At 35.2% G+C, this 19638-nt stretch overlaps 3 protein-coding genes across 5 annotated transcripts; 2 read left to right on the plus strand and 1 right to left on the minus strand.

The window, feature by feature from the left end:
- Positions 1-1362: 1362 nt before the first annotated feature.
- Positions 1363-8183, plus strand: LOC133851489 (uncharacterized). 2 transcript variants are annotated; one of them, XM_062287929.1, is made up of 8 exons: positions 1363-1487; positions 2663-2744; positions 3678-3873; positions 5701-5855; positions 6097-6240; positions 6351-6454; positions 6561-6714; positions 7855-8183. In XM_062287929.1, the coding sequence occupies exons 2-8, from the start codon at positions 2673-2675 to the stop codon at positions 7933-7935; spliced, it is 906 nt and encodes a 301-aa protein (XP_062143913.1). In that variant the 5' UTR covers positions 1363-1487; positions 2663-2672; the 3' UTR covers positions 7936-8183. The 2 variants fall into 2 exon arrangements, with proteins under 2 accessions (XP_062143913.1, XP_062143914.1); XM_062287930.1 differs by lacking the exon at positions 1363-1487 and adding an exon at positions 1587-1607.
- A 35-nt stretch (positions 8184-8218) lies between these two features.
- On the minus strand, positions 8219-12577 carry LOC133851488 (aspartic proteinase-like). 2 transcript variants are annotated; one of them, XM_062287928.1, is made up of 14 exons: positions 12416-12577; positions 11660-11997; positions 11540-11573; positions 11324-11418; positions 11101-11213; positions 10828-10996; positions 10695-10734; positions 10354-10418; positions 10089-10202; positions 9589-9653; positions 9080-9236; positions 8868-8987; positions 8659-8747; positions 8219-8562 (listed from the first exon to the last, which is right to left on the minus strand). In XM_062287928.1, exons 2-14 carry the CDS (start codon positions 11981-11983, stop codon positions 8478-8480), a joined length of 1470 nt encoding a protein of 489 aa, XP_062143912.1. In that variant the 5' UTR covers positions 11984-11997; positions 12416-12577; the 3' UTR covers positions 8219-8477. The 2 variants fall into 2 exon arrangements, with proteins under 2 accessions (XP_062143912.1, XP_062143911.1); XM_062287927.1 differs by lacking the exon at positions 12416-12577 and having other exon boundaries at positions 11513-11573; positions 11660-12004.
- Positions 12578-16413: 3836 nt separating this feature from the next.
- On the plus strand, positions 16414-18156 carry LOC133852055 (uncharacterized). Its single transcript, XM_062288725.1, has 3 exons — positions 16414-16573; positions 17047-17205; positions 17795-18156. Exons 2-3 carry the CDS (start codon positions 17058-17060, stop codon positions 17935-17937), a joined length of 291 nt encoding a protein of 96 aa, XP_062144709.1. The 5' UTR covers positions 16414-16573; positions 17047-17057; the 3' UTR covers positions 17938-18156.
- The last annotated feature ends 1482 nt before the right edge of the window (positions 18157-19638 follow it).

A 19638-nucleotide genomic window follows, 5' to 3' on the forward strand; every position in this document is an offset into this window, starting at 1 on the left:
TCATTTTAACAATTTGAAGTCATCGTAACACTTCAAACAATTTTTAATTGAAACATATATGCATGTTATTTTGAGGTATTCACGTTTAATTCCATAGTGTTCAGCAAATGCAGCCTGATCTATCAAGTATTAGTTTATATGTTTATAATGTTTGCCCATTATACCTTCTTTTTTTTTTTCTATGTATTTTACTATTTTCGGGACCAAAACCTAGTTTTAATAGGGCACTTTGATTGATTGTATTAATCAATCACCAACCTGGCATCTGATTTGGAGCTTGCCCATCTCTAATGCGGTGAAGATGTTTTTTTGGAAGGCCTACAATAACATTCTCCCCACAAAATAAAATCTCATCTAAAGGAGAGCGGTGAGTGACAATCTTTGCTATATTTGTACTCTTGCTGTGGAAACCACCGCCCACATTCTTTCGCACTGTCCTTCAGCCCAAGATGTTTGGTGTTCGGGTCCTCTTAGTTTTCAGAAAAGCACTGTTGTGAGTTTAAATTTCAAATGTCTTTTTGAAGAAATGATTGACAAATTTGAGTACGAAGATTTGGCTCTTTGGACTATTATTGCTAGGACTATATGGTTTATTACAAATTTAGTGGTGCATGGTGGTTCTTTTAGCCCTCTGGAGAAGGTTATTAGAAAAGTTAGTATTTCAATTTAAAAACGTAAACACACACCAAAATCCAGTAACAAACAAAACCTAAAATTCTCAATGCAAATACCATATTAACAAACAGAAAAAAAAAAAAGAAAAAAAAAAGAATGGTCAAATAAGAGATCAAAGGGTTGGCTACCATTACCTCATCTCTATATTAACTATTTTTGTCTTTCTCTCATCCCTTTTTTTTTCCATTGTTTTTAAATTTTCAATAACTCTAAGAAAGGACTAGCATATTTTTTTTTGTATTATATTTAAAATTGTGAATACCGAAGGAATTTGTTTTTAAAATAATGTTTGGATGATTTAAAAAATTCGAGACAAAATTAAAAAAAATTGGATAAAATTTGAGTAGAATATGAGAACGAAAAGCCCTAAAAAAAATTAGTAAAAAAAAAAAAGCTAATAAATATGCTTTTAAACAAAAATAATATTTGTTTAAAATAATAAAAAAAAATGAAAAGAATATTTAACAGTCACATTTTTATTATAATTGGTTAAAAAAAAACAAAGGCTTTCAATATGCTGCTACTGCTGGAAAAAGCAGAGTATAAAAAGAAAACAAGAAAGATAAACGGGTTGAGCTTCAGTAGTCGAATTTGAATCGGCGCCCAAGAGCCCAAATGGTTTCAGGATGGCCCATTCATTAATAAGTGGGCAAACTGAGCCCAAATTTCCTTTGTTCCACATATTTTTTTGTATTGTTTGCCAAACAAGGCCGAAGCAGAACATCCACACGCCGAAACAGAGCAAAGATCGAGTTCCGAAGCAGAGTCGTTTTGCTCTTTGACCAAAACTTCTATGTTCTCTTAAAACTAAGGTAAAGTATGTCATCTAATTCGAAACCCTAAGTTAGGTTTTGTGATCTATTTATTCTCTAATCGATGATAACTCCCAATTAGAAGTTACTTTACCTGCTTTCGTGGTCTTATTAATCTAGGTTTTTTTATTTTTACTACGATTCAGTTTCTTATTCTTTATTAATTTTTTTCTTTCAAAATTCATTATGTTGTATCTGTTTTTATAATGGGTTCTGGTTTAATTTTATGAAAGTTGCCTTATTTTTGAATTAGTTATTTGATTTTTGATAATTCTGAGCTTGTATATGTCGGGGCCGGTGAAGAATTTGAAAGACGCATGCTTTAGTTTGGGCCTAGTTTAAGCATTTGCTGAATGTTTATCTTCCCAGTTGGAAAAACCAGATTTTTCTGGAGACCCATTTCTGAAATTCAACAAAAACCCTTGGAAATAGCGGTGACTTTGGACTGTATATTTTTTGATAAGTCATTTTCTGGTATAAGCTGAGTTTATCTTTACCAGTAATTCTTCCTTGTTGGGAAATTTGATGTCCTGGAAACCCATTTTCTGAGTTGGTCACAATCTGTTGAAAGTTATATATAAAAAACCGATCTTGTTGATGTTTGGAGCAATCTGTGAACATGATGTCACAATGACTAAGGCATTTTATATTTTCAGTTAATATTTGCAAAAATAATAGATTTTTCATTACCTTGAGTCTGATTAGAACTAGTATCAATCTAAAATGGAGCCTACACAGTCATGTATTATCTTTTTTCCTTGATTTTCATGGCAACCGAGAAGAGGGTTTGGTAACTGCAGATTTTTCTTTACTCTTGAATTTTTGTGCTGCTGTTTACTCTTCTGCCATTTGTTTTTTAAACTAATAGATTGATTACGTAAATTTTTGTTAACTCTATTTGCTTGCATTTGGTGCTATTGAATATGAGAGCTGCTATTTGTATTTCTCCCATACAACTCTTTAAAAATCAGCCATTTGATCTGTGGGACGCACACGGATGTGGGTCATCCAATGGCTGATTTTTAAAAAAGTTACATGAGAAAAAGACAGGAGAAGGACGTTTAGACTTTCTCATTGAATATTGTGCGTTCTTGAAATTGGTCATTGTTATGCCAAATTTCGGAGTAATTTAATCACCCCTTGAATATTGAACCTTTTGTATGCTCATGATTTAGGTGACTGAAAATGGACCATCGATGGGTCAATGGTAGACAGGAAATGACTGCGCGAGATAAACGGCGACTGGGGAAGGAGCATGTAGGTCATCAGTTTATGGATTCATTAGATTTCTTTCCAAGTTAAAAATTGTGTTTGTTAAGGAAATTATTTCGACATATGTACTTCCTGACATTTAATTCGCTCATTAAACTTATTTTTAGTTTTTTAGTTTTTGTTTTTTTAAAAAAGGGGGGAAATTCACAACAAAGTCCTGAGTTTTGGCCCTTCCAAAGTAGGACCTTAGTGTTTTTTTTTTTTTTTTTTTGCCAATTAAGGAGCTCGACTTGGGTCATTCTGTTCAATTTTAAACGGGGCATCTGTCAGGTGGCCTTTTTTCCACGTTAGTCCAATAATGAGAGGTTATTTGTAAAGAGTAACATTTCAGATGTAAAAGCAAATTTTGAAAATAATTTTATTTATGTTAAAAAACAAAAAGATATATAAATAATTTTGTAAAAGAAACAAGAAGGGGGAGAGCGGGGGTGGAGATCCACCCCTTTAAAGGAGGCGGCAGGGGTAGATCTCCACCCCCTCCCCCTAGCCCACCCTCTCCATTCTTTCTTTCTTTCTTTCTTTCTTTTTTTAAAAATAAAATTCTTTTTGTGTTTCTTTTAAGGATAAATAAAATTGTTTTTAAACTTTTTTTAAAATCTGAATGTTGTTCTGTACATGTGGCCTATCATTTGGTATGACGTGGAAAAAATATCACCTGGCAGAAACCTCGTCAAGAATTGGACACAATGACCAATTTGGCATTTGGTCATTAATGAGGTCCTTATTTAGTGAAAAATAAACTGGGGACCTGATATGGTGAAAGGTTAAGACTTAGGGGCTTGGTGGTGAATTTCCCTTTTTTAGTGCTAAATCTTGTTTGCAATGACAACTATTTACTTCTTTGCCAAGACATTATGAATTCACAATAATTTTGTTAACTCCAGTTGTTGAGGTCCGTATCTTAATTTTGTGGTACAGACTTATCAGGACACCCTTATTGATGATTTGGCAGAGGATTTTTGCTTGCCAATCAATCACAAGCCAACAGACAATGTTGATTTGGATAATGTGGAACAAGCTTCGTTGGACACACAGTTGACGTCATCTAATATTGGTTTTAGGCTTCTCCAAAAAATGGGATGGAAGGGGAAGGGTCTTGGGAAGAATGAGCAAGGTATGCTACTAGGGAGATGCTAATAATTGTATTATATTTACATCCTGTACTATGTATTCTTATTTTATTTTGAATCATTGGATGTTAAAACCTTTTTAGCAAAAAAAAGGCACTTATCAAAAAAAAAAGTTCTGAATCATTGTACTTAAAAAAAAAAAAAAAAACCATTTGTCTTTTTTTAGCAACAAATCTTTCCAAACTTCTTGCAATGCCTTAAATTAAACCATTACCCTTCCTTTTTTTAACCTAATATTGCTGCCTCTCAGTTTCAGAATCAGTGTTATTTTCATTCATCTCTTTTCTTTCCAACTCACATCCTTTTTATAGTTGGTGTGATGAATAAATTTTTTACATTCCTCAAGGTTCTTTTCTCATTTGGTTCGATTTATGTGTGTAGGGTAGTAGTCATGACAGAAGATGAATGTTGATAATCAAAATTAAACACTGACCCTTGATAAGAAATTATATGTTAGACCAACTTATAAAAAAAAGAAAAAAATAAATTATATATTAGACCTTAGAGCATTCCTAGTAGTCTCACCAAAATAGCTTTTTAATTATTTTGGTGAGCTAATTTGATGAAAACACTAAAAAATCACTCCCAGCAGCCTCACCACTTTAACCAAAAAGTTTTGGTGAGTGAAAATATTCAGCAATTTTGATGAGTAATATTCACTCACCAACTCCCTCACCAATTTTACTTCTCCTTTCTCTCTCACATGATCAACACACTTTTTTCATTTTTTCTCTCATTTTCTTCTTCCATCTCTCATCTCTCTCACACGATAATGTCCTTATTTCAAGGATATGAATGTTTAATTTTCTTTGTCCTTGACATAAACTTTGTGATTCTTTTTTCTATCTTTTCTTTCTTTCTTTCTTAAATTTGGTTCTCACCACTTTAACCAAAAAGTTTTGGTGAGTGAAAATATTCAGCAATTTTGATGAGTAATATTCACTCACCAACTCCCTTACCAATTTTACTTCTCCTTTCTCTCTCACATGATCAACACACTTTTTTCATTTTTTCTCTCATTTTCTTCTTCGATCTCTCATCTTTCTCACACGATAATGTCCTTATTTCAAGGATATGAATGTTTAATTTTCTTTGTCCTTGACATAAACTTTGTGATTCTTTTTTCTATCTTTTCTTTCTTTCTTTCTTAAATTTGGTTGAGAAGCAAATGAAAACTTCTGTGAATTTCTTAGCAATGATCTAATCTCAAGATAAAGGTGTATGGAATTCAAAAAAAAAAAAAGAAAAAAAGAAAGAAAGACGAAGGTGTATGGTAGCTTGTTGTATAAAAAGATTAAATAGAAAAAGAATATAGAAATCTGAAAAAATGGAATTTAAATGGAATAACGATAGTGAATAGTTAAAATGGTGAGGCTGCCGGGAGAATTTTAAAAAAGTGGCTCACCAGAATAGATAAAAGTGATTTTTAACTACTTTGATGAGTAAAATTTGATGAGGCTACTAGGAATGCTCTTAGAGCTCTTAAAGAAACATATGTAATAGTGTTGCTTGGCTTGCTTTGTGTCTTGCAGTTGAATGCTATAGTCTGAGATTTCATTTTACTAGTTTCTCATCTCTTTTCAGTACTCCTAATGGTTTCATATCTATTGACGGTTTTGAGTCTAGGATTCTGTCTCTTAGTTGATGCAGTGCTTTTTATATGCAATAGTTGTTTCATCACAGCAATCTATACTCATATCTCTCTTTATGACAAATCCTTCTTCTTCTTCTAGTTTTTAGTTATCATAGCTATGTTATTCTAGATTTGACTGTTTTTATTTTTTTTGGGGTGGGGGGGTGTTAATATGCAGGAATAGTTGAGCCAATAAAATCTGGTATCAGAGATCCAAAATTAGGGGTCGGAAAACAAGAAGAAGATGATTTTTTTACTGCAGAAGAAAATATCCAGCGAAGAAAGCTCGAAGTTGAGGTAGATGAGACTGAGGAGCACACAAAGAAGCGGGAGGTATGCCTTTGAACTGTAGTTGCTATAAAATTTTCAATTATTATATAGTATTGAGGTTGATGCTTTACTTTTCCTGGAACCCACACCAATTAGCAGAAGGCTGCATATAGCATATGTGTGTGTCTTTTGACGGGAATGGTATATAGGGGACCGTCAAGTTTGGAGGGTCTTGAGAATTTCCTGCAGTTTTTATTACCTGGTGGCTTCTACTGCCTGCTTCGTGCACATTATGAAAATCCAGGTGTTAGCAGAGCGTGAGCAGAAAATTCAAACTGAGGTGAAAGAAATACACAAGGTGTTCTATTGTGATCTATGCAACAAGCAATACAAATTGGCTATGGAATTTGAAGCTCACCTGAGCTCATATGATCATAATCACAGAAAGGTAAATGGTTTATTTTGACCTGTTACGCTTACTGTTGGCACTCAATTTTGTTGCTCGTGGCATACTTGTCAATTTTGTCTGATTTGGAACACCCTCAATGAGATTTTCAGCGTTTTAAAGAAATGAGAGAAATGCATGGCTCTAGCAGTCGGGATGATCGGCAAAAACGGGAGCAGCAACGTCAGGAGAAGGAGATGGCTAAGTTTGCTCAAATGTATCCATTCTCATACACTTTCCACGAGTTACATTTATTAATTAGGGGAGTCACACGTTAGTTTCCTAATTGCCCTTTTGTTATTTTCCTCCTTTTGGCCAAGTAGGGCAGATGCTCGTAAACTGCAACAGAAGCAAGAAGAGTCTGTGTCTTCTCCGGTTCCAGTTCCCACTGAAGTGAGAGGTGCTACTGCACTTGCAGTTCAGGATCAGCGGAAGGCATTAAAGTTTGGTTTTTCTTCTAAAGGCGGCACCTCCAAGGTATGCCTATCTCTCTGCATCTTGGATTTGTGTTACTGTAACATTGTAGTTTTAGTTGTCCTTTATGCTATGGAGAATGGAAAGAAGGATGACTTCCCATGCACGTGTACATACATAATGTTCATACACAGGTATATATAAAACTGTAATTCGGTGCCAGATTCATCTAATTCATGAGTCTGGTTAATGGTGCACAACTAATTTATCAGCCCTCGGGAAATTTTCTCGGTTTCTGCTCTCTACTCATTTTCTCAGACACATCTTGTCATTTGTGTCAAACAGCTTCCTTTTGGACCCATATCTACTTACTTTCAATTTTACTGGAGCACTTCTTTTTTCCTTGTCCTTCTCGTTTTCATTACCTGCAGGAAGTGTGCAAGTTATGAACATCCTAATGACTCTTAGCATTGAATATACATCTAACCTTTAGTGCCTTTGTATTAGAATACATTTTTTTATTCAACTTTGAGTGTCTTCATTGAAGCAATGATACAGAAGAGCAAAACAAAGTGAGAGGCCAGGGGCAGGGCTTGATGACTGGGAGAAGCAAAACAAAATTAGGAAAAAGAAAATCTCTGAGTACCAATCACCATTTATTATGCTTGATATGACTGTTTTCCCTTACTGCACCAACATATCTACTACCTTATTCACCATGATCATTATTATGGCTAAAATCACCGTCAACATTTCCTTCTATTGTAATGCATGCTTAAAATGATTTCCTGCTTTCGAGGTGAACATGCTTATTATATATATACAGTAATAAATGACAATTGATTTTTTTCTCACCTTTTGAGTATATTAGTGCAGATAACTTAATGGTGGCTGGGGGTTGTATACCAAAATTTGCTGTTTCTTGTTACGTAAAAATGCATGTAGGTTTTACCCATTTGAACAGTGGGATAGATTTAATATGTTAAACCATAACCAGGATGTACAACTGGCCATTCCTTAGGGTAATATGAAGGGCTGTCTATTACCACTATTTCCTTTTCTGGCATCCATTGCTCCTTTCTAGCCCCATGGAGTTTTGAGGCTTGCGCATGTTAACGACGCAAAAATGATTGAAACTAGTTCCAATTCTGGTTAATTAATAGTCTTCTGACTAACTCATTGCTTTTCTTTCTCATTGTGCAGAACTCTTCTAGTAGTGCTGCAAAGAAGCCGAAAGTGGCAGTCGCCTCTGTTTTTGGCAATGATAGTGACGAAGAAAAGTGAAAAGTTAACCCTTGCAGCATCACACTATTGTACCTTTTGTATTGTTGGCCTTGCCTTCTGTTTAACGTCTATGTGACCCATGCCCAGAGTTTTTTATAGACTTGTCTTGGTTAGGGGTAATTCCTTACTGGATTTTTTCATTGAACGAGAAAAATATTGATCCAATGAAATTACCCGATATAAAGGAACTGTCCTTTGGTACATTTTTAACGAAATGTCTCTAAAAAATTAGAAGAATTTAGCCTGAATATTTGATATTTGCAGGAATTTAAATCTTAGATGATTGAGACGTGAAGGCCAAACTTTTGCTAGATATATGAATCCCTCAATATATCCAAGGAAAATTGTTCAGCATGTATATAGTACAGGATAACTTGTATTACATTGCAAATATATATACATAGGCACCTCAACATATTCATAATCATTATCTGTTAACCGTTATGGAGTTGCATAAATTACATTATTTAACCACAAACTAGGATACATGTAGATTTCTTGGAAGTATGATCACCGCCGCCAGAACACGACAGATGCAAACTCTAAGCAGCCTCAGCAAAACCCAGCTGAAGATTACCAAAGTCAAACACTGTGTGGTAAACCCCCATAAATACATCTCCAAGAATCCTGCAAGTATGAGAGATGAAACTTATAGGAGCATGAATCATGCATGTAAGGCATATATGTTATATATAAGCATCAGCAATGGTTGGGATAAGATACCACAGAGGACCCAGTGGAGGAGCGATATCTATAGCCATAAATCCACTGATGCAAACAGTAGCAATGCCGTCTCCAGTTCTCAGAATGTACTGAAAGTCAGGCAAGTACGTAAAGAATGAGGCAAACAACTCAACAAATCGATCTAACAAGAACATCCATGTATCAAGTACGTGGAAAAAAAAAAAAAATCTGTGATATCAAAGCCTAACCTGTTCTGGAGTGAGGACAAAAGATTTGTTCCCAATGGTGAATGCAATGTCTGGCATGTTTGAAATGCTATCACATTCTATTACTGATTCACCCGATGGACTTGGCAGGCTCTCACAGAGCTGTGAAAGATCAAAGCCAATACTTAACATTGCTTACAAATTTATAGCTGGTTTGGCCTTCTATTGGTGTCTGTGGTTTTAGAAAAAGTCACCTCATTCACATATTTAAGTACTTGGTCCTTTGTTCCCTTTTCCCTTAGTTGATTCTGGATCCAAATAACAGCCATCTCACAAAACGCGCACGACAGATCATTCCCAGGCGATGATACCTTCCTGTTTTCCTTTTCAACCACTGTTTCAATTCCAGAGCTGCATAGAATTGGGTTTGACTATCAGTTAGATGTACTGTTTGGGTGGAATACCAATTGCAGCAATATATGAAGCCTTCCATTCAAACTCGATTGAAATGAAAATCAAGGTACATTTGTGGGAAAATTTCCAGAATATTTGCCCTCTCAAGCTATCAATTTTCATGCATTGTTTTCACATGATAAACCCTCCATGAAATTGCTTTACTAGGAAGAATTTCCTAAAAGGATGTAGAGGCAAATATTGAGAAGAAATTGCTTTACTAGGAAGCATTGTTTTCATGCATTGTCATATGGAGTCTAGAGGCAAATATTGAGAAGAAATAACTAATGAAGAATATAAACTCCCTGACCTGACACGCTCTACCCCATTAGAAAGACACAAACCGAGCTGTGAACATATTTTGCCGGGTCGTACCTGCAAATCACATAAATAAGTTGAGATCTAAAATTGGATATGTACATGAGTAATTCTATTTTGTAGACTCCTGTAAAACTGTCATACAATTAGATGACGTGGCAGTAAAAATTAGACATCTGATCAGCACTAGGTTTTTTTTTTTTTTTACAAAGTGCTGATCCAAGGGTAGATTTTTACTGCCACGTCATCCAGTTGTACAACAATTGTACACAAATCTACTAAATAGCATTATTATATGTAGGAAAATGTTAGATTTACAACATCAATACAACAACTGCACAACAACCCCTCACATGAGGGTGGGCCCCACACACTGGTGCCCACCTTCATGTGAGGGGTTGTTGTGCAGTTGTTGTGATGATGTAGTGTAAGAATCAAATCCCTTATATGTAATATAGAGTAAAAAAAGTAGGTAATATAAAAGCAACCCACCTCAGATATCAAGAGATCCCAAATTAAGTCTCCATAATGAGTTACAACTTCCTTACATTCGGCGCTCACAATTCCTTCAGCTCCAATAGCGTGGTTGATTTCAGTCACAATAGACTGGAAATCCCAGTCAGTAAATAAGGATTTAATCCCAAAAGTAACTCACAAAAAACATTAGGAAATGTTATAAGCTGAAAAAAAAGAAAAGAAAAGAAAGATGAAGGTCCTTTTGAAAATAATGTGATTTTCAGAAGATAGAAGTACATACAGTTGGACCAGCAAGTAAGGACGTTCCTGAATCCACAATAGCAGCACATCCCCCCTTGCAAATGCCTGAAGTGAAGTTACTAATTTTCAGAATTTATCAATACTGCAGTAAGGGGTTTAGATGTACACTACAAAAGCAGAGATCAGGAACAAGTTCTGGTTTGTTTATATAAAAAGCCAATCTAAAGTGAGAAATTTTCTGTGCAAGTTTAAGCACCAATTTCCTGCAGCTTTTTAAGCAAAGCATATACCATATAGATATGTATTGGAAAGGTATCTCCTCAAGTACTTATTTATATAAAGATTGTCAATGCTCAAATAAATAAGGTGCTACAAAGTCACCTGTTGAATGGTTCCCAACTAGAAAATCTCCCATTTCAAACTGAAATCAAAGAAAAGAAATTTTGGAAAAAAAACAATTCATCATTTCCAGGGAAACAAGCACATGAAAAGGGACAACTTTTCCTAACATTACCTGCCAGTAGCCCTTTTTAGTGACTGGAATATAAGTATGAGTTCCTTTGAAGTGCTTATGATCAACACCGCCAAAGACAATTTCACCTCCCTCTTTTGCATCCGGATCACGGTTAAGCCAGAATGAGAAAACCTCCTCCTTTACAAGCCCTTGCTGCACCATATTGTACCTGTTTTCTAATCATGAATCAGTCTAACCAAGGCACCAGAGATCTTGAAAAGAGCAAAATGCACTCTTCTTTATTCTGAGGAAACAAAATCTACATAACTTTACCACACTGGCACAGCATTCCCAACCGAAATCTCCTGGAATCCAAGCCCTAGTATTCCATCAAACCTCGCTAACACAAATGTGAAACTGCCCTCTCTTGTAGCCTCAATGAAAGCCTGAATTGAAAAAGGAACAGAGAAAGAGGATTACATGTGTGCCAATACTGCAGCCATAAGAAAAAGCAGTTCGAGAAAAACTTCAAAAGGTTAAATAAAGAAAAACCAACTTGATCCTTGACAACAAGATCCCCAACTTCAACATTGTCTTCACTGAAGAAACCCGAAATCGATCCAGACCCATAATTTATTTCGCAGGATGTTCCTGGATAATGGGTCAACAAGAACAAGAATATCTTCAATTTCATATTAGGAATTGTGTCTGAAAATTGTAAGCAGAATCAAAACTGATTAGTTACCATTCTTTTTGTATGTACTGGACTTACTTGACTTGTACCTAATATGGAAATAGCAAGCAATCTGAAAATTGTTATGGGTCAATACATAATCTTCTGTATTAGTTGCTACTGGAAGATGACAGAAAAAGATCAAGCAAAAAAACTCACAGAAAAATAGCATTTTGATGATGGAACCCACAGATTGGAACTGCCAGTATCAAATATGACTGTGAATGTCTGAGGGGGCGTGCCAATTCCAATCTCTCCGAAATATTGAGCATCCAAATAGTTCTTCAGAGGTACTATATCTTCATTCGAACGACGCATGTCAATTACACCCTCTGCTCTTACCATTCTGGCAGCATTGATACTGTGAAGGTCCAGGCGGCGCTTCTTCAAACCAATCCTCACAAGGCCATCAGAAGAAGCAGGAAGAAGTGAGCATGTTAAAGCCCATAAAAAGAAAGCCACAGAAAAATACTTATGCCCCATGTTCAGTTAAATCCCTGCCATAAGAAAATACCATTTAAAGTTACTTTTTTGAATCTTTGATACTATATTTTAGAGCAAGTAAACAATCATCATATAGACTCAGATGCTTTCTAGAAATAACAAAAGCTTGGTTTTGTCACTAGATCGAAGGCATAAAAGAGGAACAAAATCTGATTTCTAGAAATAAGGGCATCAATACAGTGCTGTGAGCCTGTGATTGAGGATCATCAAACCATGAAGATAATATTGGGTACTAAAACAACTAAAGATATACCCAACCCAAGCCTGCGAAAATTCTATCACGAGTGGAAAAGAAAGAAAGAAAGAAAAAAGGTCAGAAAAATATCTCCCAGAACATATAAAAGATCATTTTATAATCACTTTGCCCATATGTTTCTGTTGTTGATGAATTCAAAAGGGTAGAAGTCAAACCTTACTAAGCTTGAAGGAAGTAAAGATGCTGCTGCTAAAGCCTAAAGCTGAGATAAGAAGCACTGTGAGTATTTTCTAGGCACTCTATCGGCATATATTGGTGAGCCTTCAGGCTTCAAGCCTCAATTTTTTATCTTCAACGACAACCATAAATATCTTCATGACTGTTCAAAAAAAAAAATCTTCATGACAAACGTACGGCTACTTGTCTAGCAAGGCTTTGCTTCCTGATAACAACCTTCTTGCAATTGTCCCAAAGTTGGGACTATACCCATTAATGCGGCGGATATATTCTTGAAGATCATGGATCATGTGCAATATATATATACATAATATTATTTCTTTTCTTTTCTTTTCTTTTCATTTTTTTTTTCAATATTATTTCTATTTTGATTGTGAATGTCAGTTTGGGGTAGGGGCAAAGTTCCCATTCAAATAAAACGTTGGAAAAAGTATACATATTTTCTTAAATTATTATTTAATTGTTAATATCATTTCTAAATTATTAATTGTATCAATTTTCCCTCTCAAGTTTTCAAAAAATTCTATAAGACCAACAAAAAGGCAAAAATGACCCTAAATTTTTTTCAATAAAACAAAAATGTTCTTATAAATTCGAAAAAAAAAAACCTAAAACTCTTGTATATTTTTTGTTATTTAGATATTTTTTTATACTTTTTTTAGTTTTTTTTTTTTAAAAAAAAAAAAATTAATAATTTTATGAAGGGTATTTTTGTTTTTAGAGAGACTGACATTTTTTTATAGTTTATGGGAAACATTGAGACAATTTATAATTTGGAGAGGGACACTAACAACGAGACGATAATTTGAAAAAGTTATATGTACTTTTTCTTAAAATACACGTTAAAATCACGAGACATGTTATATACACATTTTTTATACATTTTTTTTTCTAAATCAACCATTAAATGACTCACACGTGGGTTCTTGTACAATTGGACTGACTCAATGATTAACTTGGAAAAAAATTGTATAATAAATGTCCAATAATCATTTTTCTAAAATAACAAATATTGTGAACAGATATTAATTTAATAAACTGAATGAGAAGAATTTCATGCGTCCACGGTTCGGAGAAAAACTGTTTTAGGGTTTAAAACAGGGATAACCTTGTTTATTTTGTTGTAGGGTTTGGTGTATGTGGCGAAGCAATAGTACTATACTGACAACCGAATTTACGTAGAAGTTTCCAGTAGATGTGAAGATTAATTTGGACAAAAGAGGAACAGGGACCAGGGTGGCATTCAAATGTAGCTCCTCTCCTCTCCTCGCTGTGAAATTGAAAGAGAAATTCTTTGAGAGAAGTTGTCGAATAATGATTGTACTCTTGGAAATTAGGACATGATCTCCTTCTTCTTTAGTCTTCTCCGTCTCTACCATCTGTGCGCCTCGATCTCCTCTACGTTTACCGGTTCCGGCTCCACTATCGACTAGTCTTCGCCCCCGCGCGTGCACCCTACATGCCGCTGTGACGCGCATGGGCTATACGTGTTGATGTCCCTTTTGGCTCTTGCGGCAAATCTCCTCCGTCTCACCTCTTCTTGCTCTTTTCTTTAGAGCTCTTTTGGTTTGTAGGAGCTTCCAGATCCAAATCTTGGGCACAAAAAATTATAATCTTAATACTTTTTCCCACATCACTTCCTCTCTTCTACTTGTTTAGTTACTATTAAATCATATGGTTGAAGGATGAGATGAAAATAATAAAGAGACATAAAAAAATTAACTTACGTTTATAAAGTAAAACCATTTTTTTTTACGAGATCTTTCTTCTTTTTTCACTTAATAGAAACCGTACAATAAAATGATATATTTATTGTTGAATGAGGCTATGAATATAATAAGGGCAGAGCCAGAGTTTACAATTTGGAGGAGGGCCAAATTGAAAAAAAAAAAAATTGGGAGCCAAAACTATAAAAAAAAAAAGGGATAAATTTTTATTTATTTTTTACATTTTTTTTTTTTGGAAAATCCATGGGGCTTGGGGGGCAAGCCCCCTTGGCCCATGGCTAGTTCCACCCTTTTTTTTCTTTCTTTTTTTTTTTTTTTATTTTTTATTTTTTAAATCAGTGTAAATTATAAAAGCATAATCAGGTTGTACATTCATAATCTACTACAACAGCATTTTGGATAATATTAGGACATTCATCTATCCAGTGTTGTTTAGCAGTTGAGAAATAGCATATTTAGCCAAAACATGAGCTACCTGATTTGCACTCCTGCGAACATGTTGCACCTCCACCGACAAGAATTGAGAGAACATACTTTTGGTGTCATTCAAAATTTGGCCATAGGCTCGGAGGCTAAGCTCCCTTACACTCAAAGCAGAAACTGTAACCGAAGAATCTCCCTCCAGTAAAATCCGACTTCCCCCCACCTCACGGGCAAGAACCACAGCTTCCCACGCCGCTAGAGCTTCTGCTGAGGTAGGATCGGTGATGTAGAGAGTCACTTTCGTCCTGGCTGCCAAAACCCAACCAGTAGCATCCCTAATAACCACCCCCACCCCCATTCTATCCGTCTCCTTTGAAATTGCAGCATCCCAGTTTATTTTTCAAACATCTGGAAGATGTTTGGTCCATAAAGAAGGGGATTCCGCCAAAGCTTTGACAGGATTAATCAATATGTAACACATGAGAATTATGAGAGTAATGCACAAGAGTTACAAATGGAATTCAAAATAGCTATTGTACGTTGTCTTCATATGTCTCAATAGTTACCTCTTAATCTCTATAGCTCCCTCAAAAGTAGGATCAAAGCTATAAATAATTTTTTGAGTGCCTTCCGTTATACCCACAACATTCGCCCGCAACAACCAACTAGCCAGCTTTCCCACTTGTTTCCTCCCCAACAAGAATTTCTACTGGGCCTGTGGAAAAGGACCTGCTTTGAATTGCTATAAAAAAATATAGCTCTTTTTTTTTTTTTTTTTTTTTTTTTGCTTTGCATTCTAAAAAATAGAAAGAAAGAAAGAAAGAAAACAAACGGACAATTTTTCAATTGCTTTGTTTCTTTTGGAAATGGGAGAAATGGACAATAAGAGTGATATCCACAAGGTTGTATGATCGTCCCCGTGGCATTTAGGAAGTATATATGATGAACGACTAGATAACCATTACACTCCTGTTATTGGGAAAGACCCATCTTTATATATATATATATATATATATATATATATATATATATATATATATATATATAAAACCCATTACCTGTTAACTTGCGGGTTGGCGGGTCAATTGTTTATTTATTTAAAAAAGAAAGTCTAGTGCACGCCGGATCTGTTGGAATTGGATTGTAATAGCTGTCTCCAGAGAGCGATAGCGAGTCTATTTCAGTTTGCCACTGCGTTATTCAAGTCGATTTGTTTAATTCCTTTTCGGCTTGCCTCTTAGTATCTAAGAAATAGAGATCAATCCCTTGCGGCTTGCAGCAACAGATTGCGACTATGAAGCAATCCCTCTTTGCTGAGGTTTTCTCTTTTGCAAAGAAATATTATTATTTCTAGTTTCACTTTATTTTAAACAATACATATTGTTAGCGTTAATTTTATTTTTTATTTTTCACTTTATTTTAACTAAATATTGCTAGGATTTACGACACCATATATCGGAGAATTAGCATTTAGCAATCATAAGATTTAGTTTTGTGTTTCTGGGTATGGGGTTTATGATTCTGCATATTTATTTTCACCATCAAAAAATTGGGAGGACAAAAAAATCTTCTCATCCAGCCGTCCAGGAAAAGAAAAAAGGAAAAAAAAAAAATTTAAAAACAGTTTTTTTAAAAGAAATGGAAAAAATCTTCAAAAAAAAAAAAAAAAAAAAAGGAAAAAATCTTTAAAAAAGTTAGGCGTCTCGGTTAATATACCCCTTTAACTTGATCGTGTTGAATTTGGATTGGCCTAATTGAATTGGCAGGTGGTCAAGTAACTTGTGAAATCAGGCCTGGCCCATAAATAGGCCTATTTGCAGCCTCGCTACTAAAGACGAACCTTCTTCAAGTCGGATAGTCTTTGACCCGACCAACCGCCCTGTACCCACTGGCATACAACTTCCCATTCCTATACTGAGAACTCAAATCTGTAACTAGGTATAAAGGCTATACAGTCATCCACAGAATCGATCATAGCCCAACAAGGTATAAAAGTTTCTATTCTATCTTTACTAGTTTGTTTCTACTCGTGCAATTTTGAATTTTGTTCGAAATTTATTACGGGAATGAAGCTGTGAAACTGAGGTTGCCATCCAAATGTTTGAGAAAATGCCGCAGTGCGTAAAATTGAAGAATAGATTTTTACTCGAACTTAAAATCAAAAAAACGTTTATTTTTCGGTGTTTCCGATGGTTGTTATTCTTGGACTATGCTTGTAAACCATTGAATATTACAAGTTTTCCCAATTTATGACACTGTGTGTGTTTGTGAATAAGTAGAAGAATCAATAATGAGGAACATATTCAGCTAAGTTGATATTTAATTGCACATAAATACATAATATGACCCTTTAGTGTACTTTCATCTGGGTTTGTGTCAGTTTCCCTTTCCGTCTTAAAAGAATTCAAATTGAAGTTTGGGCATGTTGTTGGTGTGATATAAGCTTTGGTTTGCATCAGGAAAGTGCTAGATGGCATTGAGGCGGTTCTTTGGGTTTTCTGATGGTGAGCTAATGCGGTCGGATTCAAAACCATGTTCCAGATTGACTAGACAGACGGCTGGGATTTTTACCGTTGGAGGAGGATTAGCATTTTGGATTCTTTGTAGATTGCACTATGGTCTGTCCTACATTTTCTGCTGGGTTTTTTCTACTTGTTTATTTATACTTTGTTCGTTGATCTTGAATGCCCTATTATGTTGTCTAACATGATTCTTGTCCTCTACCTAGGGGGAAAATATGAGTGGCTATTATTTTTGTTGCATGAAATGCTAATACTGCTCTTTTTCAATATCTGGTCTCCACTAAGTTTGATAGTTTCATTAGTGATTGGTCTTCAATTGGCAATCTAGGTGGATAACCTGTTTACTCATGTTCAATTTTGGTATGGATTCTCTAACCTTTGCATAAAAGGTAGTTCAAAACTGAATACCTCACAACAAAAGAAATTACAAATGATGTGAACGTATTATCTTGCTTTTGGAGAGATGTTTATAACTCAAGGGACCATTTATGATTTTGCAATGAGGCAACGAGTCTGGATTACTCTTACTATAAAATTCCATCTAACAAGATTAGTCCAATATGGTCTACAGTAACTTTTAAGGTCAAATGCATTTGAAAGGGACTTTCTTATGCTTTTCATTTCCTTCTTCTCTCTTGTAATGTTTGATAAAAATCACAATATTTGTTTTTTTATGCTCATGCAGGTCCCAGAATTACGGTTCCAAGGAGTCTTAGGTGGGCAGCTTGTGGAGCAGTATCTGTTAGCTCAACCTCTGCTTTACTCGTTCGCTTATTTAGTCCTGAATGTGAACCCCAAAACATAGCTGCTTATGACAAGGGAAAGTAGTGGTAGGTTGTTCATGAAGGTTAAAGCTTGTCTTAATCTATTTTCTGAGTCTTTTATGCAGGACCAATCTTATTACCCGTTCCCAAGATAAGCTACCAAGATATAAATTCATGGCATGCTATGCTGTTTGCCTAGAAGTGCATCTGTTAATTACATTATAAGCAGGTTTCTAAAATGTTTGTCTTACATGAGAAAGTTGTTGTCTTTAATTTAGTATAACCCCGTACAATTTCTTTATGCATATTATTCACCGTTGGCTTCTGTTATTAGAAAAAGAAAAAAAAATCCCCTAAGAACACAATCACTATGGCAACTGTTTCCTGAATGATCACTTGACTTTAAATCTTGCACACTTCACCCCTCTTCAAGTCAAGAACTACTAGCCAAAGGTTGTTTTGCACACTGCATCCTCTATCATGGCCTTGAAGCAGCGATTGCTCAGATTTAACAATTGCATACACAAAACGTGACAAACAAACATTTTGTTGTGCTTTCCGCCTTGCTAAAAAAACTTTAGGGTAGTGGATGAGAGAATTAGAAACACCCTTTTGTAATAAATAGAGATATCCTTGTCTCTGTTTACAGTTTACCTTTGTAATGGACTGTAAATTATTTGGGCATTTTAGGTGGCTTGTAAGCCAGACCAGACCTTCTCATTTTAGTTGGGTTGTGTTTCAGTGTAAAGAGAGGACCCAATTGTTTGTTCATGTAATTTTTGTTTGTTGCTTAGGTAGCTACTTTAAGTTAGGTTTGTTCCTAGCTTAGTGGTTAGGAATTCTATATCTCTACTCACTATCTTGGGCCTACGGGCGTGTGCTTGTAGCTATTGGGCTGGTTGTTTGCCTTCGGGCTGTTGTAGTTGCCTTTGGGCTTGTTATCAATGAAAGTTCCAGATCCCGTTCAAAAAAAAAAATAAAAAAAATAGAGATATCAACGTTGTCATAAGTTATTGTTTCCCTCTTTCCAGAGTTTCTTACCAGGAAAGTAACGTTCCACGCAATGTATATTTGAGAGAAGATGCGGTCCTGGGGAAGAAAGTTGATAGGGATTCTTAACAATTTTTCTGTCCAGATTGCTAGCAATATGGATAACAAATGTGTATTTGTTGGGGCATGACTCTACATGGACTCTCTCACATTTTGTGCTCAATTTGTTGAAGATCCCAATTCGGCCTTCCTAGTTTGTACAAAGAATCTTCAATCCCAGTTATGGCCCAATCTTAAGACGTTAAAAATTATCTTCCTCTATTTTTTTTTTTTTCCTGGTTGTTATAGTTTTTCTTTTTAGACATAATCACTGCCATCTATATCATTGTCCCAAATTTCATCCATAAAATGAGAAATGGGACCAAGTGACCAACCTAGATGTAACCTTTTACCTGTCCACTTTCTCGTGTGGACGTTTGAAAAAGCCAAATGATATGCCAATGGCAAAAGTGACGGGTAGAATGAGAAAAAATAGATTGGCTTAATGCCAAAGTATATATGCGGACGGGGTCAACATCAAAAGGCCACAACTAAAATAAACATCATCCTTCATTTATGGAATTTTTTAACACATAAAATAGGATTTGGTTGCCTTGTATTACATGTGTTTGGACCACCATTTTCATTTGCTTTTAAATCCTCCACCGGTTCTTGTCTCTTCCTTGCAACAATGAACCAACATACATTCTATTGGTTAAAGGCCTAGTGGAGTAAA

This window comes from Alnus glutinosa, chromosome 12 (assembly GCF_958979055.1).
Source record: "Alnus glutinosa chromosome 12, dhAlnGlut1.1, whole genome shotgun sequence".
NCBI lineage: Eukaryota > Viridiplantae > Streptophyta > Magnoliopsida > Fagales > Betulaceae > Alnus > Alnus glutinosa.